The sequence below is a fragment of the Hemicordylus capensis genome, chromosome 3 (assembly GCF_027244095.1).
Source record: "Hemicordylus capensis ecotype Gifberg chromosome 3, rHemCap1.1.pri, whole genome shotgun sequence".
NCBI lineage: Eukaryota > Metazoa > Chordata > Lepidosauria > Squamata > Cordylidae > Hemicordylus > Hemicordylus capensis.
In genome coordinates this window covers 91267100-91282403 of record NC_069659.1, presented here as the reverse complement: position 1 = coordinate 91282403, position 15304 = coordinate 91267100, and the positions used below count along the sequence as shown (strand labels likewise).

The window sequence follows — 15304 nt, the reverse complement described above, 5'->3', positions numbered from 1 at the left end:
CAGCCACAAGTGCTAGCACAAGGGACACATTTCAGGCAGACTTGAAACAAGAAAATAACTTACCGCAAACCTTTTGACTATATCTGTAACATCATCTAATGTTTCCATTTGAAACAATGTCATCAAACTTAGTTTACAGCGGTGACAAACACTAAGAGGCAAACAGATTCATGTTAAACGATATTCTCTGCTACTATTAAAGGGAGGGAAAGGGGGGGCAGCTAATGCTTGTATTTATGACCTGATTTGGAAGACTGGCAGCAATTACAGGCATTCTTAATCCATTGAAGCAATTTATTAAACTAGCTGGGCCAGCACAGAGAATCTGTGCACTAGTTCTCCCTGCCTCTAATCCCCACAGGTCAATCTGTGCCCCTGCCCTGCCTCCCCACCCCTGACTTAAGCTGCCGCCTGCCATCCGGATAGTGGTGGAGGCAGTGAAAGCTCCTTCCATGGGCTCTCCTGCTGTCCAAATGGCAGCTCAGGCTGTTTTCAGCCCATTTGGGGGCTCTCTTCACACGCACGCAGAGCAACCTGAAATGGGCCAAAAACAGCCCGACCTATCATTTGGGAAGCAGAAGGGTGCCGCCTCTACTGCCATTCCTGCCTCTGTCTCCACTCTCCGCTGCCAGCATCGCACCAGCCACATCCCTGTCACCACTGACTCCGATGCCCACACCACTGGAGCTCTGTGCCCCTCCGGCTGCATCTCCGCCACTGCCACCCCACCCGCCATGACCGCTTTCTGTCTGTGTCTCCTCCTCCAGGCACAGGTCCACATTTTCATTGGTTGCAGCTGTGGCAGGGTTTGCCACGTGCCAGCTAAGCATTTTAAAATACAGAAATTAAGCTGACCTATAATCAACTTAAGCCATTGCAGATTGTTCCTCAGATTTAAACCAGCTTCAAGGTGTCATTCTGAAGAACCAGGGTATTTATAGTTACTGTTCCCATGTCTTAATGGGGGGGGGGGATCCCCCCTGCTATCGTTATTTCTTTCTTTGTTCTAATATTGCAAAACATATACAAATTAATGATCGCTAAAAATAAAAATCTGTTTACCCAAAATCTCCATATAGTTTATTTGTGATGCTATCTCCATTTTCAAATAAAAGTGGCCAAAATGTATATATTTTAATCACATCACAGTATTTGCGAAGCTCAGCAACTGGCTTGCTGCACCATATTTTGACGATACTATCTGCAAAACAAAGAAATAAAATGTAAGGAACCAAAACAAATCTTTAATAACTGCACAAATCTGAAGGTCTGTATCGGTGCTGGATAGGGATGTGCACGGAACCAGTTCGGAGGCTCTTTATGGGCCTCTGAACTGGTTTGAAGAACCGGCGGTTCCGCCAGTTTGAAGGTGGCGGGAGTCTCCCTTTAAGAGGGGGAGAGGGTGCACTTACCCCTCCTGTCGCTTCCCCCCCCCCACTAGCATCTGTGTTTATTAATGCCCATCGGGGTGGCAGCGTACCTTCCTACCAGCCCATTGCCCTCATCTTTGGGATATGACCGGAAGTCGCTGGCGTGCACAGGCGCATCGGCGACTTCCGGTCATATCCGGAAGAAGAGGGCAACAAGGCGGCAGGGAGGTATGCTGCCACCCCAATGGGCATTAATAAACACGGACACCGGTGGGGAGAAAGCAACAGGAGGGGTAAGTGCACCCTCCCCCGCTCTTAAAGGGAGACTCCCACTGCCTTCAAACTGCCCCGTTGCGGTTCTGTGCACATCCGAAGTGCTGGGCCGCTAGCACCAGATCTAACTCTGCTGCTGTGCAACAGAACAAAGCACAGAACTGGGTCATTAAGGAACTATAGAGAATTAAAAGGCTCTTAATTTGCATGGTCAGATTACTCACCTGTTCCATATTTCTTTGATGAGCATCTTTCAGAACTTGCCCGAACCTATAAAACAACACAGTGCACAGATATTTATAATTATCATTCTGAAGGCAAAGCATATGAAGCACAAGGGAAACACAGTGGTTGACATGACACGCAGAGTTACAGAGACATTGAGCACTGCACTGGGGCTGCTACAGACTCAAAAGGCTGCAGAGCAGGAGTGTCAACCTGCAGCTTCAGCTATTGTTGGCCTACAACTCTCATCATCCCTGGCTACTTGCCACTGTGACTCACTGGGGATGATGAGAGTTGTAGGCCAACAACAGCAGGAGGGCTGCAGGTTGACACCCTTGCTGTAGAGAATGTATGGTTTGCAAGCAGCATTGCCACCGTTTCTCCCATTGCCATGCATGAGCGAAATGGTGGCAACACTGCTTGCACAACCATGTGTTCTCTACCGGGTCAGGGCTAACTTACATGCCCACAGCAGCCTCAGTGTGTGCAGCATCTCCATAACACACCTTTAGCCACTAATAGTCAGCCATCAGCTCCAACAGCTTATTTTGAGTAGAACTCTGAAGAGTTTGACCTCCCTCACAAGAGTACCAAAATGTGTTCGCTTTGCAGAGCATCCGTCCAACAGCAGTTTTCTCATAGGTCGGACTGAGAGAACAATCTGAACTCAGAAAAGCCTGTTCTATGTCACGGAGGCTGGCTTTTTTTTCACTGTTGAAAAAGGACTGATCCTGGAATGGGACAGAAGATAATTTCCCACCCAGCGGGAGGGAGTTGACACCCTTGCTGTAAACAGACACAAAACAGCTTGCAATATACTATTTAAAGAGTATGGGTATATAAAGTACCCTTTGGAGTAAATAATGTAAGGTGTGAGGGGGAGAAGATGGAGGACAGTGTAGAGGACACAGACCATATCTGACCAAGTTTGGTTAACTTAAATTTCACTTTGAGGGCCAAGCCTAATTTCCAACAGCTCATTCAAACTTGGTGTGTAAGCATTCATATGAATGCATGCTCAGAGACGTGAGTTTTGGCGGTATAAAAATATGTTAAATAAATAAATAAATAAATTTCTGCAGTAAATCAAATGCATCACTTGACAGACATTTATTTATTCCTCCATGGGTTTAGTTGAAGTATTCCTCCATGGGGTTTGTTTGACTTTCATGACGACTGAATTATAGCAACCTCCCTTTAATCGTCCAGTGCAAGGTCTGTCTTCCTGTAACTCTGTGCTTGATGTGTCAAAATAAACCCAATTTCTATGCAGATTCTACCCCCCTCCCCCTTTTCTTGTTTGGCAGAGGAGTGAGCCCTGCTCAGTTCACTGGTCCTCTTCCCAGATATGAAATACATAGGGTGGCCTTCTGCTCAAAGGAAGATTCTCCTGACAAGGAGGGCCTGCAGTCGTGTTATTTCAAAATATGAAGAACTTTGAAGCTTGAGATAAGGCCACCTGGCCTGATCCATATTATAGTCTTTCTATGCTTTCCATTAAAATCTGTTTAGCCATACTTACCTATAAACTTTGATCCCTTAAGAAACCTCATTTTACCTTTTTACTACAATCCAACTGTGCTAGGAAGATACTTCTACATTCAGACTATCAGCATTACATGTTTTGAATCCATCTTTGAGGGTGGATTTGATTTTAAAACATGATTTAAATCGCTTCACAGAAGGACTCAATTTTAATGATTCACTAGTCAGGAAGATTCTAGTTAATCATCATTTTCTAGTAAAAGTATATTTTTGATGTCTAATATAACCTTAATACATATTCAGAGACAGATGTGCATTTCATATTTATAAGGTAGGTAAACACTTCTCATAATGCTGTTTCATTCAGGCAACCAGGCCTTGCATTTCTGTGTTGCAGTGTTTGCATTTCACACACATGCCTTTTTACCATGGGTACAGGAACTGCATTAAAATATTCCCAAATGGGGTCTCTCTTACAGCCTACTGTCATAATAGGTGTTTCCTTTCTACAATGGAGGATACACTCCGAAAGACTTTCCTCAGGACTGCATGAATATGTTCTGTTCATTTTTGTTTCCACTTTCTATTCCCCTCCCCTATCCCTTGCATTTATATCCAGACTCCTCCAACTTGCTTGCTCAGGTCTACTCCATCCCCACAAATCCTCTATTCATTCATTGACCATTTTTTGTCTTTGCACTTGTGGGGGGGAGGGGGCGGCTTGAGTGTGTGTGTGCATGCGCACACACAGCATGTACACCACTTGCAGAATAGGGTTGATCAGGTCTGTTATCTATCATCCCCATTTACTGCTGTTAAGATGTTCATAGAACATAATTATAATTAGCATTCATACTTATATTCTTTTAAAAAATGAATTTAAAAATTAAAATCAGATTTAAAATTCACATTTAAAAATCCATTTTAAATAATTTAAAAAATAATAATAATCCATTTTTATCAACCCTGGTTTAAAGCAGGTTCCTGGTTAATTTTTTTTTTCTCATTTAATTTTTATTGATTTTTAACAATGATAGCATCCATAACAAACACAACTAACAAAGTTGGACTTCCTGCTCATCTCTTTTCATGAAATAACAAATATAAAGTTATCTTCTTACAATATTAATTTTTAAAAAAAACCACCATAAATTTAAAGCTTAAAAAAAAAAAAGAACCAAAAGCCTACCCTCCCTGCTTTTCAGCCTTCAAAATCTGCTGCAAGATCTATATTGAAGAAACACTTTAGATACCACTTCAATGTTATCTACATATTAACAACTATAACAGACAATGTTGTCTAGATATTAACAACTATAAACTATAATTTACCTTATTATAATTAATTAAAGAAAAAAACCAATAACACACATTTAAAACTTAAGGAAAAAAGAAGTTTAGGGAAAAAGAAAAAGAAAAAAAGAAAAGGGGGGGGGGAACCCATTAATCTACCAAATCTGCATTTCAAACTACCAGTCCAACTATAAAATCCATATTAAGGAAATAACTCTTTACATATGATAGAAGATAAAGCTAAAAGTAAAGAAAAAATAGTATAAAATAGGAAGGCCTCAAACCATCCTAGGTTCCTGGTTAATTTAACAGACCGAGTTTCCCCAAAGAAGGATTTCTAACTGAAAAGCATCATTTGTAATATATCATAATAAACTTCTTCCTCGCACCCCTTTTGGTCCTTTCTTCCCCTGCTTCTTCTAGGTAATAGCATTATCAATAATATTTTGTCCGTTCATATTAATTTTCAACAAAGGTACTTGTTCTCTTAACACTAGCTCAGGAAAATGTTTCATAGAATGCTTTTTACCTGCGGTTCTAAACATATTGGGCTGTACCATGTTTATAGCATGACCAGAATAAATGCAGTTCACACAATGAGAAGGAATGATTTTTGCTCATCTCCTTTTCCCCTTTGCAGTCTCATGTGCAACCCCCTCAAATCTGCTGCTAGAGACTGGAGGACCCTGCAGAGCAAGATGGTATGTTTTACAGGGGACTGCAACAAGCAAGTGAGAGACAGTGAGTGTGTGTGGGGGCGGGGGGCGGGTTTCCAGCAAAAGAAGGGGAAAGCACCCCTTCCCCTCCACAAGTCTGCTCACACTTTGAGCATTAAGGCTATAACTCATTGTCCTTTTCAAGAATAACTTACAACATGTATTTATACACAAGCATCTACAAATTGTGAATGCCTCCAGCCCTCTGGCAAACAGGACATGCAGCACCAGAGGTCCCATTTCCATTGGCATTTTTGAGAAGGTAAGCAGCAGCACAAATCCTTTCTAAGCAAGAGAGAAGGGCTCCCACAGTTTCTTACCATCTCCAAATACCAGTGCAAATGACAGACGATCCACTTCTCCCCCTGCCCCCAAGCCCTCTTCCTGTGTATCAGAAAAGAATCTGAAGGAAAACATGGAACTGGCGGCAACCACAAATAACGGATGGCTAATGAGTTAAGCATAAGTTTGGGGACCCCTGATTATTATTATTTTTTTTTAAGAGATGTACACACCTCAGATGAACAATATAGAACCCATCAGATCCTATTGCTGCTGTCACTGTGCACCAAACTCATAGCTAACATGCTGCAGCAGGCATCAAGACATTATTCATTAAGCCACTTACCAATTTACAACATGGTTTAACATTAGAACCATATGGGATGGGACTGAGTTCAAATAAACAACCATCCATGCTGCATGATCCTGAAAATGAATAAGGAAAACAATAAATCAATGTAGGCAATAGGCAATGTTGGCTGTTGCTGCATATTTTAATCCAAGCTTTCAACTAGCAAGACCACCTCCTTCTCCAAGAACAAATAAACCAAACTATCATTAAAAAGTAGCAAATAAACCAGACTATCATAAAAAACAGACTATAATAATAATCAACTAATAATAAACCAGACCATAATATCAAACAAACCAGACTATTTTTTAAAAAAAGCAAGCCTGTGAGACCTGCTGCCTCTGGGTAACATATGTGGGAAGTGTGTGCAGGACTGGGGACAGGGGTAGGTGACTCAGCAGTTTCTGGGGTCAGCTGCCCAGTTCTGGGCCTTTATAGGAACACTGCCTGTGGTGGCCGGGCAGCCACCAATGGGTCACCTCTTTGGGGGAGCCACTTGGGGGAATAATGAGGGTGAGGGCCAGACTGTTTGGCTCAGGATCCCTTGTGGTGTGTCAAAGCGAGTGGCTATCTTAATTTGGCTTCCTGGGTGAGTTGAGTTTTAATGTGTCTGGAGATGGGGAGACAGTGGGTGTATCCACTGATTATGGGGCAGCTATTCCAGTGGTGGTGGGAAATAGAACAAGTAATGTTGACATGTCAGCAGACCATTGCAAGGGAAGGAAAATCAGAAACTCAGTTGCTGTTTCCCCTTCTGGCTGTCCTGCCAGCTTTTTGACCTCGGAAAGCAATGTCAACTACCCACAGAGCTTCATCTGGCTCCTCTGTAATGCCAAGTTGGTCCAGAATAAACCTGAAATCATCCATGATCTGATTCTGGATGAAGGGGCTGATCTGGTATGTATTACAGAGACTTGGCTGGGAGAGGCTGGTGGCCCAGTCTGGTCCCAGTTTCTCTCTCCAAGGTACTCTGTTGAGGAGCAGGGGAGGGGATGTAGGCGGGAAGGTGGAGTGGCTGTGGTCTTTAAGAACAATATCTCCCTGGCCAGGATCCCTGTCAAAGTGTCTGAACATAGTGAATGTTTGTACCTAGGATTGGGGACCAGGGATAGACTGGGACTTCTGATGCTGTACCGATCGCCCCAATGGAGTCCCTAACTAAACTGACCGAGATGGTTTTAGGCTTGGCGTTGGACTCTACCAGGCTTGTGGTGCTGGGGGACTTCAATGTTCACTTTGCGACCAATTTGTCTGGGGTGGTTCAGGAGTTCATAGAGGCCATGACAGCTATGGGCCTATCCCAGGTGGTCTCAGGACCAACACATATTGCTGGTCACATGCTTGATCTGGTCATTCACTATGAAGAGGGTGGTGTTCCATGGGTGGGGACTCCGGTGATTTCCCCATTGTCATGGATGGACAACCATCTGGTTAAGGTTGGACTCACGACCAGGTCCCACCTCCGCAGGGGCGGAGGGCCAATTAGGATGGTTCTCCTAAGGAGGTTACTGGATCCAATAGGATTCCAAGAAGCCTTGAAGGGATTTAGTGTTGGCTCTACTGGTAATCCTGTCGACACACTGGTGGGAAATTGGAATAATCAACTCACCGGGGTAGTGGCCATGATAGCTCCTAAGCATCCTCTCCGACCTGTTTTGAAACTGGCGCTTTGGTATACGGAAGAACTACGGGGGCTGAAACGGCGAGGTAGATGACTAGAGCGCAAGTGGAGAGAGACTCTACTCTGACAGATTACAACAGAGAGCGCATTTGAAGATCTATGCTCAGGCAATATGTGCGACAAAGAAGTTTCTTTTCCTCCCGTATCATGTCCACAAGTTCATGTCCGGCAGAGTTGTTCAGGGTTGTGAAGGCGCTAATGTGTGCCCCTTCCCCCTTGAATCGATACTTGGAAACAACACTAGCTGTGACCTTTTTAATGAGGTTTTTTTTTTTTGTGGGCAAATTATCTCATATTTGGGCCAACTCAGATTCAAACTCCACAATTGTTACAGAGTCTGACGCCGAGGTGTCCAGCAGCTCCTCTTATGTGATGACTCTGAATCAATTCCAGTTTGTGACGCCTGAGGATGTGGACAAGTTACTTGGAATGGTGCAGCCTACCACCTGCCCTCTTGATCCTTGCCCAACGTGCCTTATACTATCTTATACAAGGAGGCAGTTGTAGAGGGCCTGGTAGAGATTATAGATGCTTCTCTGAGGGAGGACAGTATGCCTCCTTGTCTTAAGGAAACAATCAATAGATTGCTTCTGAAGAAGCCCACCTTGGATCCCTCAGAGTTAAGCAATTACAGGTTTGTCTCCAACCTTCTATGGCGGGTGCTGGCCTCACAGCTCCAGGCAGTCTTGGAGGAAACTGGTTATCTAGACCCATTTCAGACTGGCTTTTGGGTGGGCTATGGGGTGGAGACTTCCTTGGTCAGCCTGATGGATGATCTCCAATTGGGAATCGACTGAGGGAATGTGACTCTGTTGGTTGTTTTGGAGCTCTTGGCAGCTTTCGATACCATTGACCATAGTATCCTTCTGGAACGTCTGAAGGGATTACAAGTGGGAGGCACTGCTTTGCAATGGTTCCGCTCCAAGCTCACGGGCAGATTACAGATGGTGTCCCTTGGAGACTGTTCTTCAAAATCTGAACTTTTCTCTGGTGTTCCCCAGGGCTCCATATTGTCTCTGAAGCTGTTTACTTCTACATGAAACCACTGGGAGAGATCATCAGGAGATTTGGTGCAGGGTGATATCAATATGCTGATGACACCCAAATCTATTTCTCCATCTCCATCTATTTCTCCATCAGGAGAAGGCATAACCTCCCTAAATGCCCGCCTGGAGGCAGTAATGGGCTGGATGAAGGATAACAAACTGAGGCTGAATCCAGATAAGACGGAGGTATTCATTGTGTGGAATTGGAATTGGGAAGATGATTTTGATTTGCTGGTTCTGGATGTGGTCACGCTCTCCCAGAAGGAACAGGTACACAGTCTGGGGTTGCATTCTGCATCCAAACCTCTCCCTGGTGTCCCAAATTGAGGTGGTGGCCAGTGGTGCTTTTTATCTGCTTCGACTGATACGCCACCTGTGTCCGTTTCTTGAGATGAACTACCTCAAAACGGTGGTACATACACTGGTAACCTCTAGGCTGGATTACTGCAATGTGCTCTATGTGCGGATGTCTTTGTACATAGTTTGGAAACTATAGTTGGTCCAGAATGCAGTGCCCAGATTGGTCTCTGGGTCATCTAGGAGAGACCATATTACTCCTGTGTTGAAAGAACTACATTAGCTACTAATACGTTTCCAGGCAAAATACAAGGTAATGGTTATTACCTATAAAGTCCTAAACAGCTTAGGCCCTGGGTATTTAAGAGAACATCTTCTTCACCATGAGCCCTACCGCCTGTTAAGATCATCTGGAGAGGTTCATCTGCAGTTGCCGCCAACTCTTTTAGCAGCTACCCGGGAATGGGCTTTCTCCGTTGCGGTCCCTGGACTTTGGAATGCACTCCCTGTTGAAATAAGAACCTCCCCATCTCTGGCAACTTATTCACCCAGGCTTTTAATTGGATTTATGGTTTTAAATTTTTAATGTTGTTTTTACATTATTTTAATGTTAATGATTTTAATTGTTTAATTTATTTAGTTTTGATTTTAATTGTTTTTATTTTGATGTAAACCGCCCTGAGCCATTTTTGGAAGGGCGGTATATAAAATCAATCCATCAATCAGTCATTTGATTCAGCCCTCTAGCAAAACACATAAGGAGCTCCAAATATTAACTACAATACTTAATATTTAATTTAATTACAATAAATATTTACAATACTTAATATTTAATACTTAAATATTAACTACAAATACAATAATGTATGTTATTGCTTGTAAGCCGCCCTGAGTCCTATGGGTGTAGGGCGACATATAAATCTAACTAACTAAACAAACAAACAAATTCATTTGAACCACAAGGAACAGATCAATTTTCAGTGAAGGAATCTACTCTTCAGGCACTTAAAAGCATGCATAGTGCCATGCTTGCTAGGGTTGCCAACATTCCATTGCCCGAATAAGAGACACAATTTGGGGGGTGGGGGCCAGGTGGGGCCGGAGGATGTATGCCAGGGTAATCAAGAGCCTGAGTGTCAGTGTCATATAGGTTACTGAATTGCATTATTACACTGAATTACATGCTATTGAATTACTTTAAGCTGCAGGCTGAAGATATAATAAGCTGCCCCCCACCTCTGCACAATAACTCAAACCCTAATCATCTTGTGAGCAGCAGATAACAGAACAGAAGAAGAGTCCATTAATGTTGCTTTGACTGCCTCCCCACATCCAACAATCCAACCTCCCAGTCCTCTTGCCCGAACAGCAGATAACAACAAAACAGGAGAAGAGTCCACTTGTGTTGCTTTCACTGCCTTCCCACATCCAAAGAACACCCCCTCCCCAATCCTCTGGCAAGAGTCCACTGTCCAGGCTGACCTGCAATTCAGTTTCAGCAGGAGATCACAAAGGATACACACACACACATGCTCCTCAGCCAGCTGGACCCGCGTGTCACCAGCTGATCAGAGGCAGTGAGTATCGTTCCCTCTAAGGCGTGCACACATGCAAGTGCTCACAAGTTTTCTGATGTTCGCTTGGGTAATTTTAGATCCCGCTCAAGTTGAATTAGGAAAGCCCCACTCTGAATGCACATGCACACACACTGCCTTGTTACTGCCGCTCATAACAAAATTAATTCTGCTCAGAGAGGAAAAAATTAGAGGGACACTGGTGGTGAGGTGGGGTAGGAGGGGAGGGCAGGATGCAGGAGGAGAGAGCTTAACTGGTGGCTGGTATTGGCTGCTCTTGTTCTGGGAGGGTCTCAGAATACGGAGGCAGGGACGAGTGAGGAGCAAGGAGGTGGTGGATGTGAAGGGAAAAGGAGGTGCGGGATGAGAGGGAGCTCCCAAATTATGGGGGGGGGGAGTGTCCCATATGGGAAAAGCTCTTTTTGGCTCCATAACGGGACGTCCCACCCAATATAGGACTGTTGACAACCTTAACGCTTGCTCACCCCCATGTATGCTACACATGTGTGTATCAAATTGGGGAATTTAATCAAAACTGAACTTGCAAACATGAACAACAAAACGTGTTGCTTGCACTCTAGGAAGAGGCAAGACATGCTAGGGAACTCAGAGGAACAAAGAGACTGAGGCAATGCTTATATAGAATTATATTTAATTTCAAAAAGCACAGACATGATATAAACATGTGGTTGTTGCCCACCTTTGTGAAATCCGAATTGGGAGTTGCCTTCATTCCCTGTGCAGACAGAGACAAGGAGGCGGTGGGGGGGGGGGAATGAAGATTCTAATAGCTTGCTGGCTCTAATTCCTAGAGGATTATAATTCCTGCTGGCAGGAATGTGAGCAAAATGAAGGGGAGGAAGAGAGGGTGGAGGGAGTGAAGAGCAGTTTCCACCTTGGGCTGGGGCTTCCTACATGAACTTTTCAGATCTAGCTAATCAAATATTCTAGCCTTACCTAACAAGTCACAAGAATGCACGTGTGCACACATCCATCCATGAGAAGGAAAGAGGAAAATTCCCAAGAGCACAGAAAGAGGGAGAAGGCTCCCATATACAACTTGTCTTTTGTGAAGAAAGAGTAAGACAGGTTCTCTGTGCTGAAGCTGGGGAGTGATAATTGGGAAAAGCAGAGAGTCTACAGCCTTGGGATGCATCCCAGAGATTGCACATATTGGATTTCTGACTCACTACTCTTCAGCAGTGGGGTCAATCTAGATCCTGCCTTGGAGGGACCAATTAATGCGAAAATGGCCTTCAAAGGGGAACAATGGATTAAGGGGCCAGGCAGGAAGGTGGGTTTATCTTGATAACTGTAGTACCGTTTAGGGAAGTTGCCCTGTTAGCCCTTAGGCTTTGTAGTTCCAGAGGAGAAAAACTGATAGGCTTTGACATCTACGCAAGGAATGCAGGGACATGCTGAAAGGGGGGGAAGTCATGGAGACCCGATTTGTGGAGTCTCAGGAATCCTGAGAATGGCCATGTGAGAAGCCTGGTTTGGGTGTTGGGGAGCGTCATGAAAATTCCCACAGAGGCAGGGTATGGTAGTCACACTTCCTCCCTACTCTTGGCTCAGCGATAGACACTAACTTCTTCCTGGACTGATTCTCTCAAACACAGGTCAAGCCAGGCTGGCCCCTCTGTAGGGGTGCCATGGGGTGTGTATTCCAACAGTCCCAATTCTGGACCCTGTAACAGTAGGACAGAGCTGCTTCCTAGGAACAATCTTTTGTTTAAGACCCTTTGCAAGCCTTGCTTGGAACTCTAGCCTTATTAAGTATGCAAGGAATTCAAGATAGGTGGAACACCTTTTCCTAGGTAGGTTTGCACTGGCTCAGATTTACATAAACAGCAATCTGACCTGTCTGGGAGTTTGCTCTCCACTCCTGGTATCAAGCACTTGCCCACATACTGCTTAGCCTTGCTTAGGTCAGGGGCCAAAAGTTCCCAAGGTGGGAAGTAGGCTGTCTGGTAACACACATGTTCACTGTATGCCAAAACCCCAGAATCTGAAGAGCCTGCCTAAGAAAAAATGTTTTCAGTAAGATTCTGAAGCAATGACATTCAATAATCCAATGGCTCAAGGCTCCACATGCAATCCTAACAGCAGAAGCCACCTTTTAAAACCTATCCCTGTGATCACAAAACTTCTGTTTCAGTAACAGCTGGGGAAGAGGGGCTTTCTTTGTTCAAGGGAAAATGTTCTAACTAAATGTCACAGTATATCATTGCCAGCTTCCTTGTTTCTTTTGAGTACAATCCAGTGTGTCACTGTTATTGGTCCTAATGAAAGTATTACAAGATTGAGGCCTTTGGATTTTTTCTAGTCAACTACCAGGGACACCAAGGACTTGTGCGCTCAAACTAAAGCACTGAGTAAACAGTGCTGGTGAGTAAATGGAATTGTTTATTACATATCTCTTATTCACAGCTGTTTTCTTGGCTGATTCTAATCAAGAGAAGCAGAGCAAGCTTTCTATTTCTCCAAAGCTTTTCTTCAAGCTGGATATTCAGCATAAATAAATAAATCCAGAGGGAGGGGTCAAAAATTGAGGCCCACTGGGAAAAGGCTGTGATCCTCATGCCTAATTTCTGTCCCCCTCAATAATCTTTCCCCCCTCAAATTATTATTAAAATTCAGCATGAAGAAGTGTTTGGAGAAACTTGCTCACTACTTTATGTTATTGGTTGCTATCCAGACTAACCTATTATTATTATTTCTTGTTTACACATTCAGACAGGTGTTATTGACTGGTTTGTTTTATCCAGACATCGAGTCCTTCCCAAGGACCTGGGATGCCAGAATTTTATTGTCAATGTTGTTGCTGCTGTTATAGATATCGTCGCAGATTATTTATTATTATTATTATTATTATTACTACTACTACAGTGGTCCCTCTACTTATGAAATTAATCCGTTCCGAATGCACATTTGTAAGTCGAAAAATTCGTAAGTCGAAAAGCGGTTTCCCATAGGAATGCATTGGGAACGGATTAATGCGTTCCGGAGCCTAGAAAAAAGACCCAGACCCCCAGTAAGGCTTGCAAACTGCACAGGAACATTTCTTTTCAAGAATAAACAGGCAGTAAACAGGCAGGCAAGTCAAGGAAACCGCATGTAAAATTTGTAAGTCGAGGAAACCCCATCTAAAAATTTGTAAGTCGAGGAAACCCCATCTAAAAATTTGTAAGTCGAGGAAACCCCATCTAAAACCGGATCTAAAACTGCCGTTTGTAACTCGAAAAATACTTATGTCGAGTAGTTTGTAAGTCGAGGGACCACTGTACATTTATATCCCGCTCTTCCTCCAAGGAGCCCAGAGCGGTGTACTACATACTTAAGTTTCTCTTTCACAACAACCCTGTGAAGTAGGTTAGGCTGAGAGAGAAGTGACTGGTCCAGAGTCACCCAGCTAGTATTATGGCTGAATAGGGATATGAACTCGGGTCTCCCCGGTCCTAGTCCAGCACTCTAACCACTACACCACGCTGGCTCTCTTTTGTGGACATACCATGTTTAGAGGATCTCCCCATCTTTCTGCAGTGCTTGTGACTTCCAAAGTGATGTCCCTAAGAGCTGGCCGGGGGACTGTCAGGGAGACAGTTTTGTGAGGCCCAGGTGGCTGCAGATGGAAGGAGAAAAACCTAGCACGTTTCGATGTCAGCCACTGTTAAGAAAGATATTGTCCTACTGTAACATTTAGGTTTTGTCTAATAGACAAACATGACTACCTGCAACTTGTGTGTGTTCTAACCAAGAGAAAATCTAAAGCAGGCGCTATGCAATGCAGATCACTCTGAGGGCCACTTCTATAGATAGACAGATAGATTTTAATTTACTTAAGAGTACACAACTACTGTTTTAACCACTGGAAAGAATTTATCACATTTTATATGACAACCAACTCAGGTTTACAATCAAGTGCAACCTAGATCGGCAATTATCAATCCTGACTGTCTTATATGCCTATATGATACATTCGTCCAAGTCATACATTACATTTTAAGCTGTATATTTGAAAACTGTATCAGGCATTGACAAATTGCTTTTTTATCGAGGAGCGAGCACCTAAATCAGGGGTGGGGAACCTTGGCCTTCCAGCTGTTTTTGAACTTTTTGAAATCAGGGGGGAGTGGCGGGAGGGGTAAGTGCAACGCCCCCACCCTTAAAGGGAAACCCCCGCTGGCATCAGACAACGCCTCCACGGTTCCGTGCACATCACTAATCCCCAGTGACAATTTATTGTAGCTAGGGATGATGGAAGTTATAGTTCAGCAACATCCGGAGTACTAGCGGTTGGGAATCCCTGCTTTAAGGGGCACTGTAAAAACTGGAATGGAACAACTAGGTTAAAATTGGGTTCTGGCCATAAAGAGTTTAAAAACAATTCAATGCATGCGTATTGTTTCCAAAAATATGAAGTATGTCTACTTTTTAAAACCATCCTACTTTTTAAAACCACAATATTTATAAAACCATCATTTTATTCTCTTTGGGACAAGTTCTGATTAGGAAAGAATTAAAGTATAATATTAGAAAGGTTTTATTACTCAAGCATTACTCCTATCCACAGCCATGTTTAACACATGTACTATGCCCTGTATTTGAAAGGGCCTGTACACAGGTTCACTTTAAAAAGGAACATAGGCACAGTCATTCACACAAAAACACATACAAGAGAGTCCTAAAAACTTGTTTGGTCTGGACTTC

The 15304-nt window shown here is 43.6% G+C and overlaps 1 protein-coding gene across 5 annotated transcripts in view; it reads right to left on the bottom strand.

Moving 5' to 3' along the window:
• The window catches only part of TTC3 (tetratricopeptide repeat domain 3), a 139210-nt gene that overhangs the window by 122445 nt on the left and 1461 nt on the right, over positions 1-15304 (bottom strand). For all 5 annotated transcript variants that reach the window (XM_053306857.1, XM_053306856.1, XM_053306859.1 and 2 more), the window contains exons 2-5: positions 5991-6070; positions 1868-1913; positions 1063-1201; positions 64-151 (exon numbers count right to left, since the gene is read on the bottom strand). In XM_053306857.1, the coding sequence (XP_053162832.1) occupies positions 64-151; positions 1063-1201; positions 1868-1913; positions 5991-6059 (342 nt within the window). In that variant the 5' untranslated portion in view covers positions 6060-6070. The remainder of the gene's footprint in view (positions 1-63; positions 152-1062; positions 1202-1867; positions 1914-5990; positions 6071-15304) is intronic.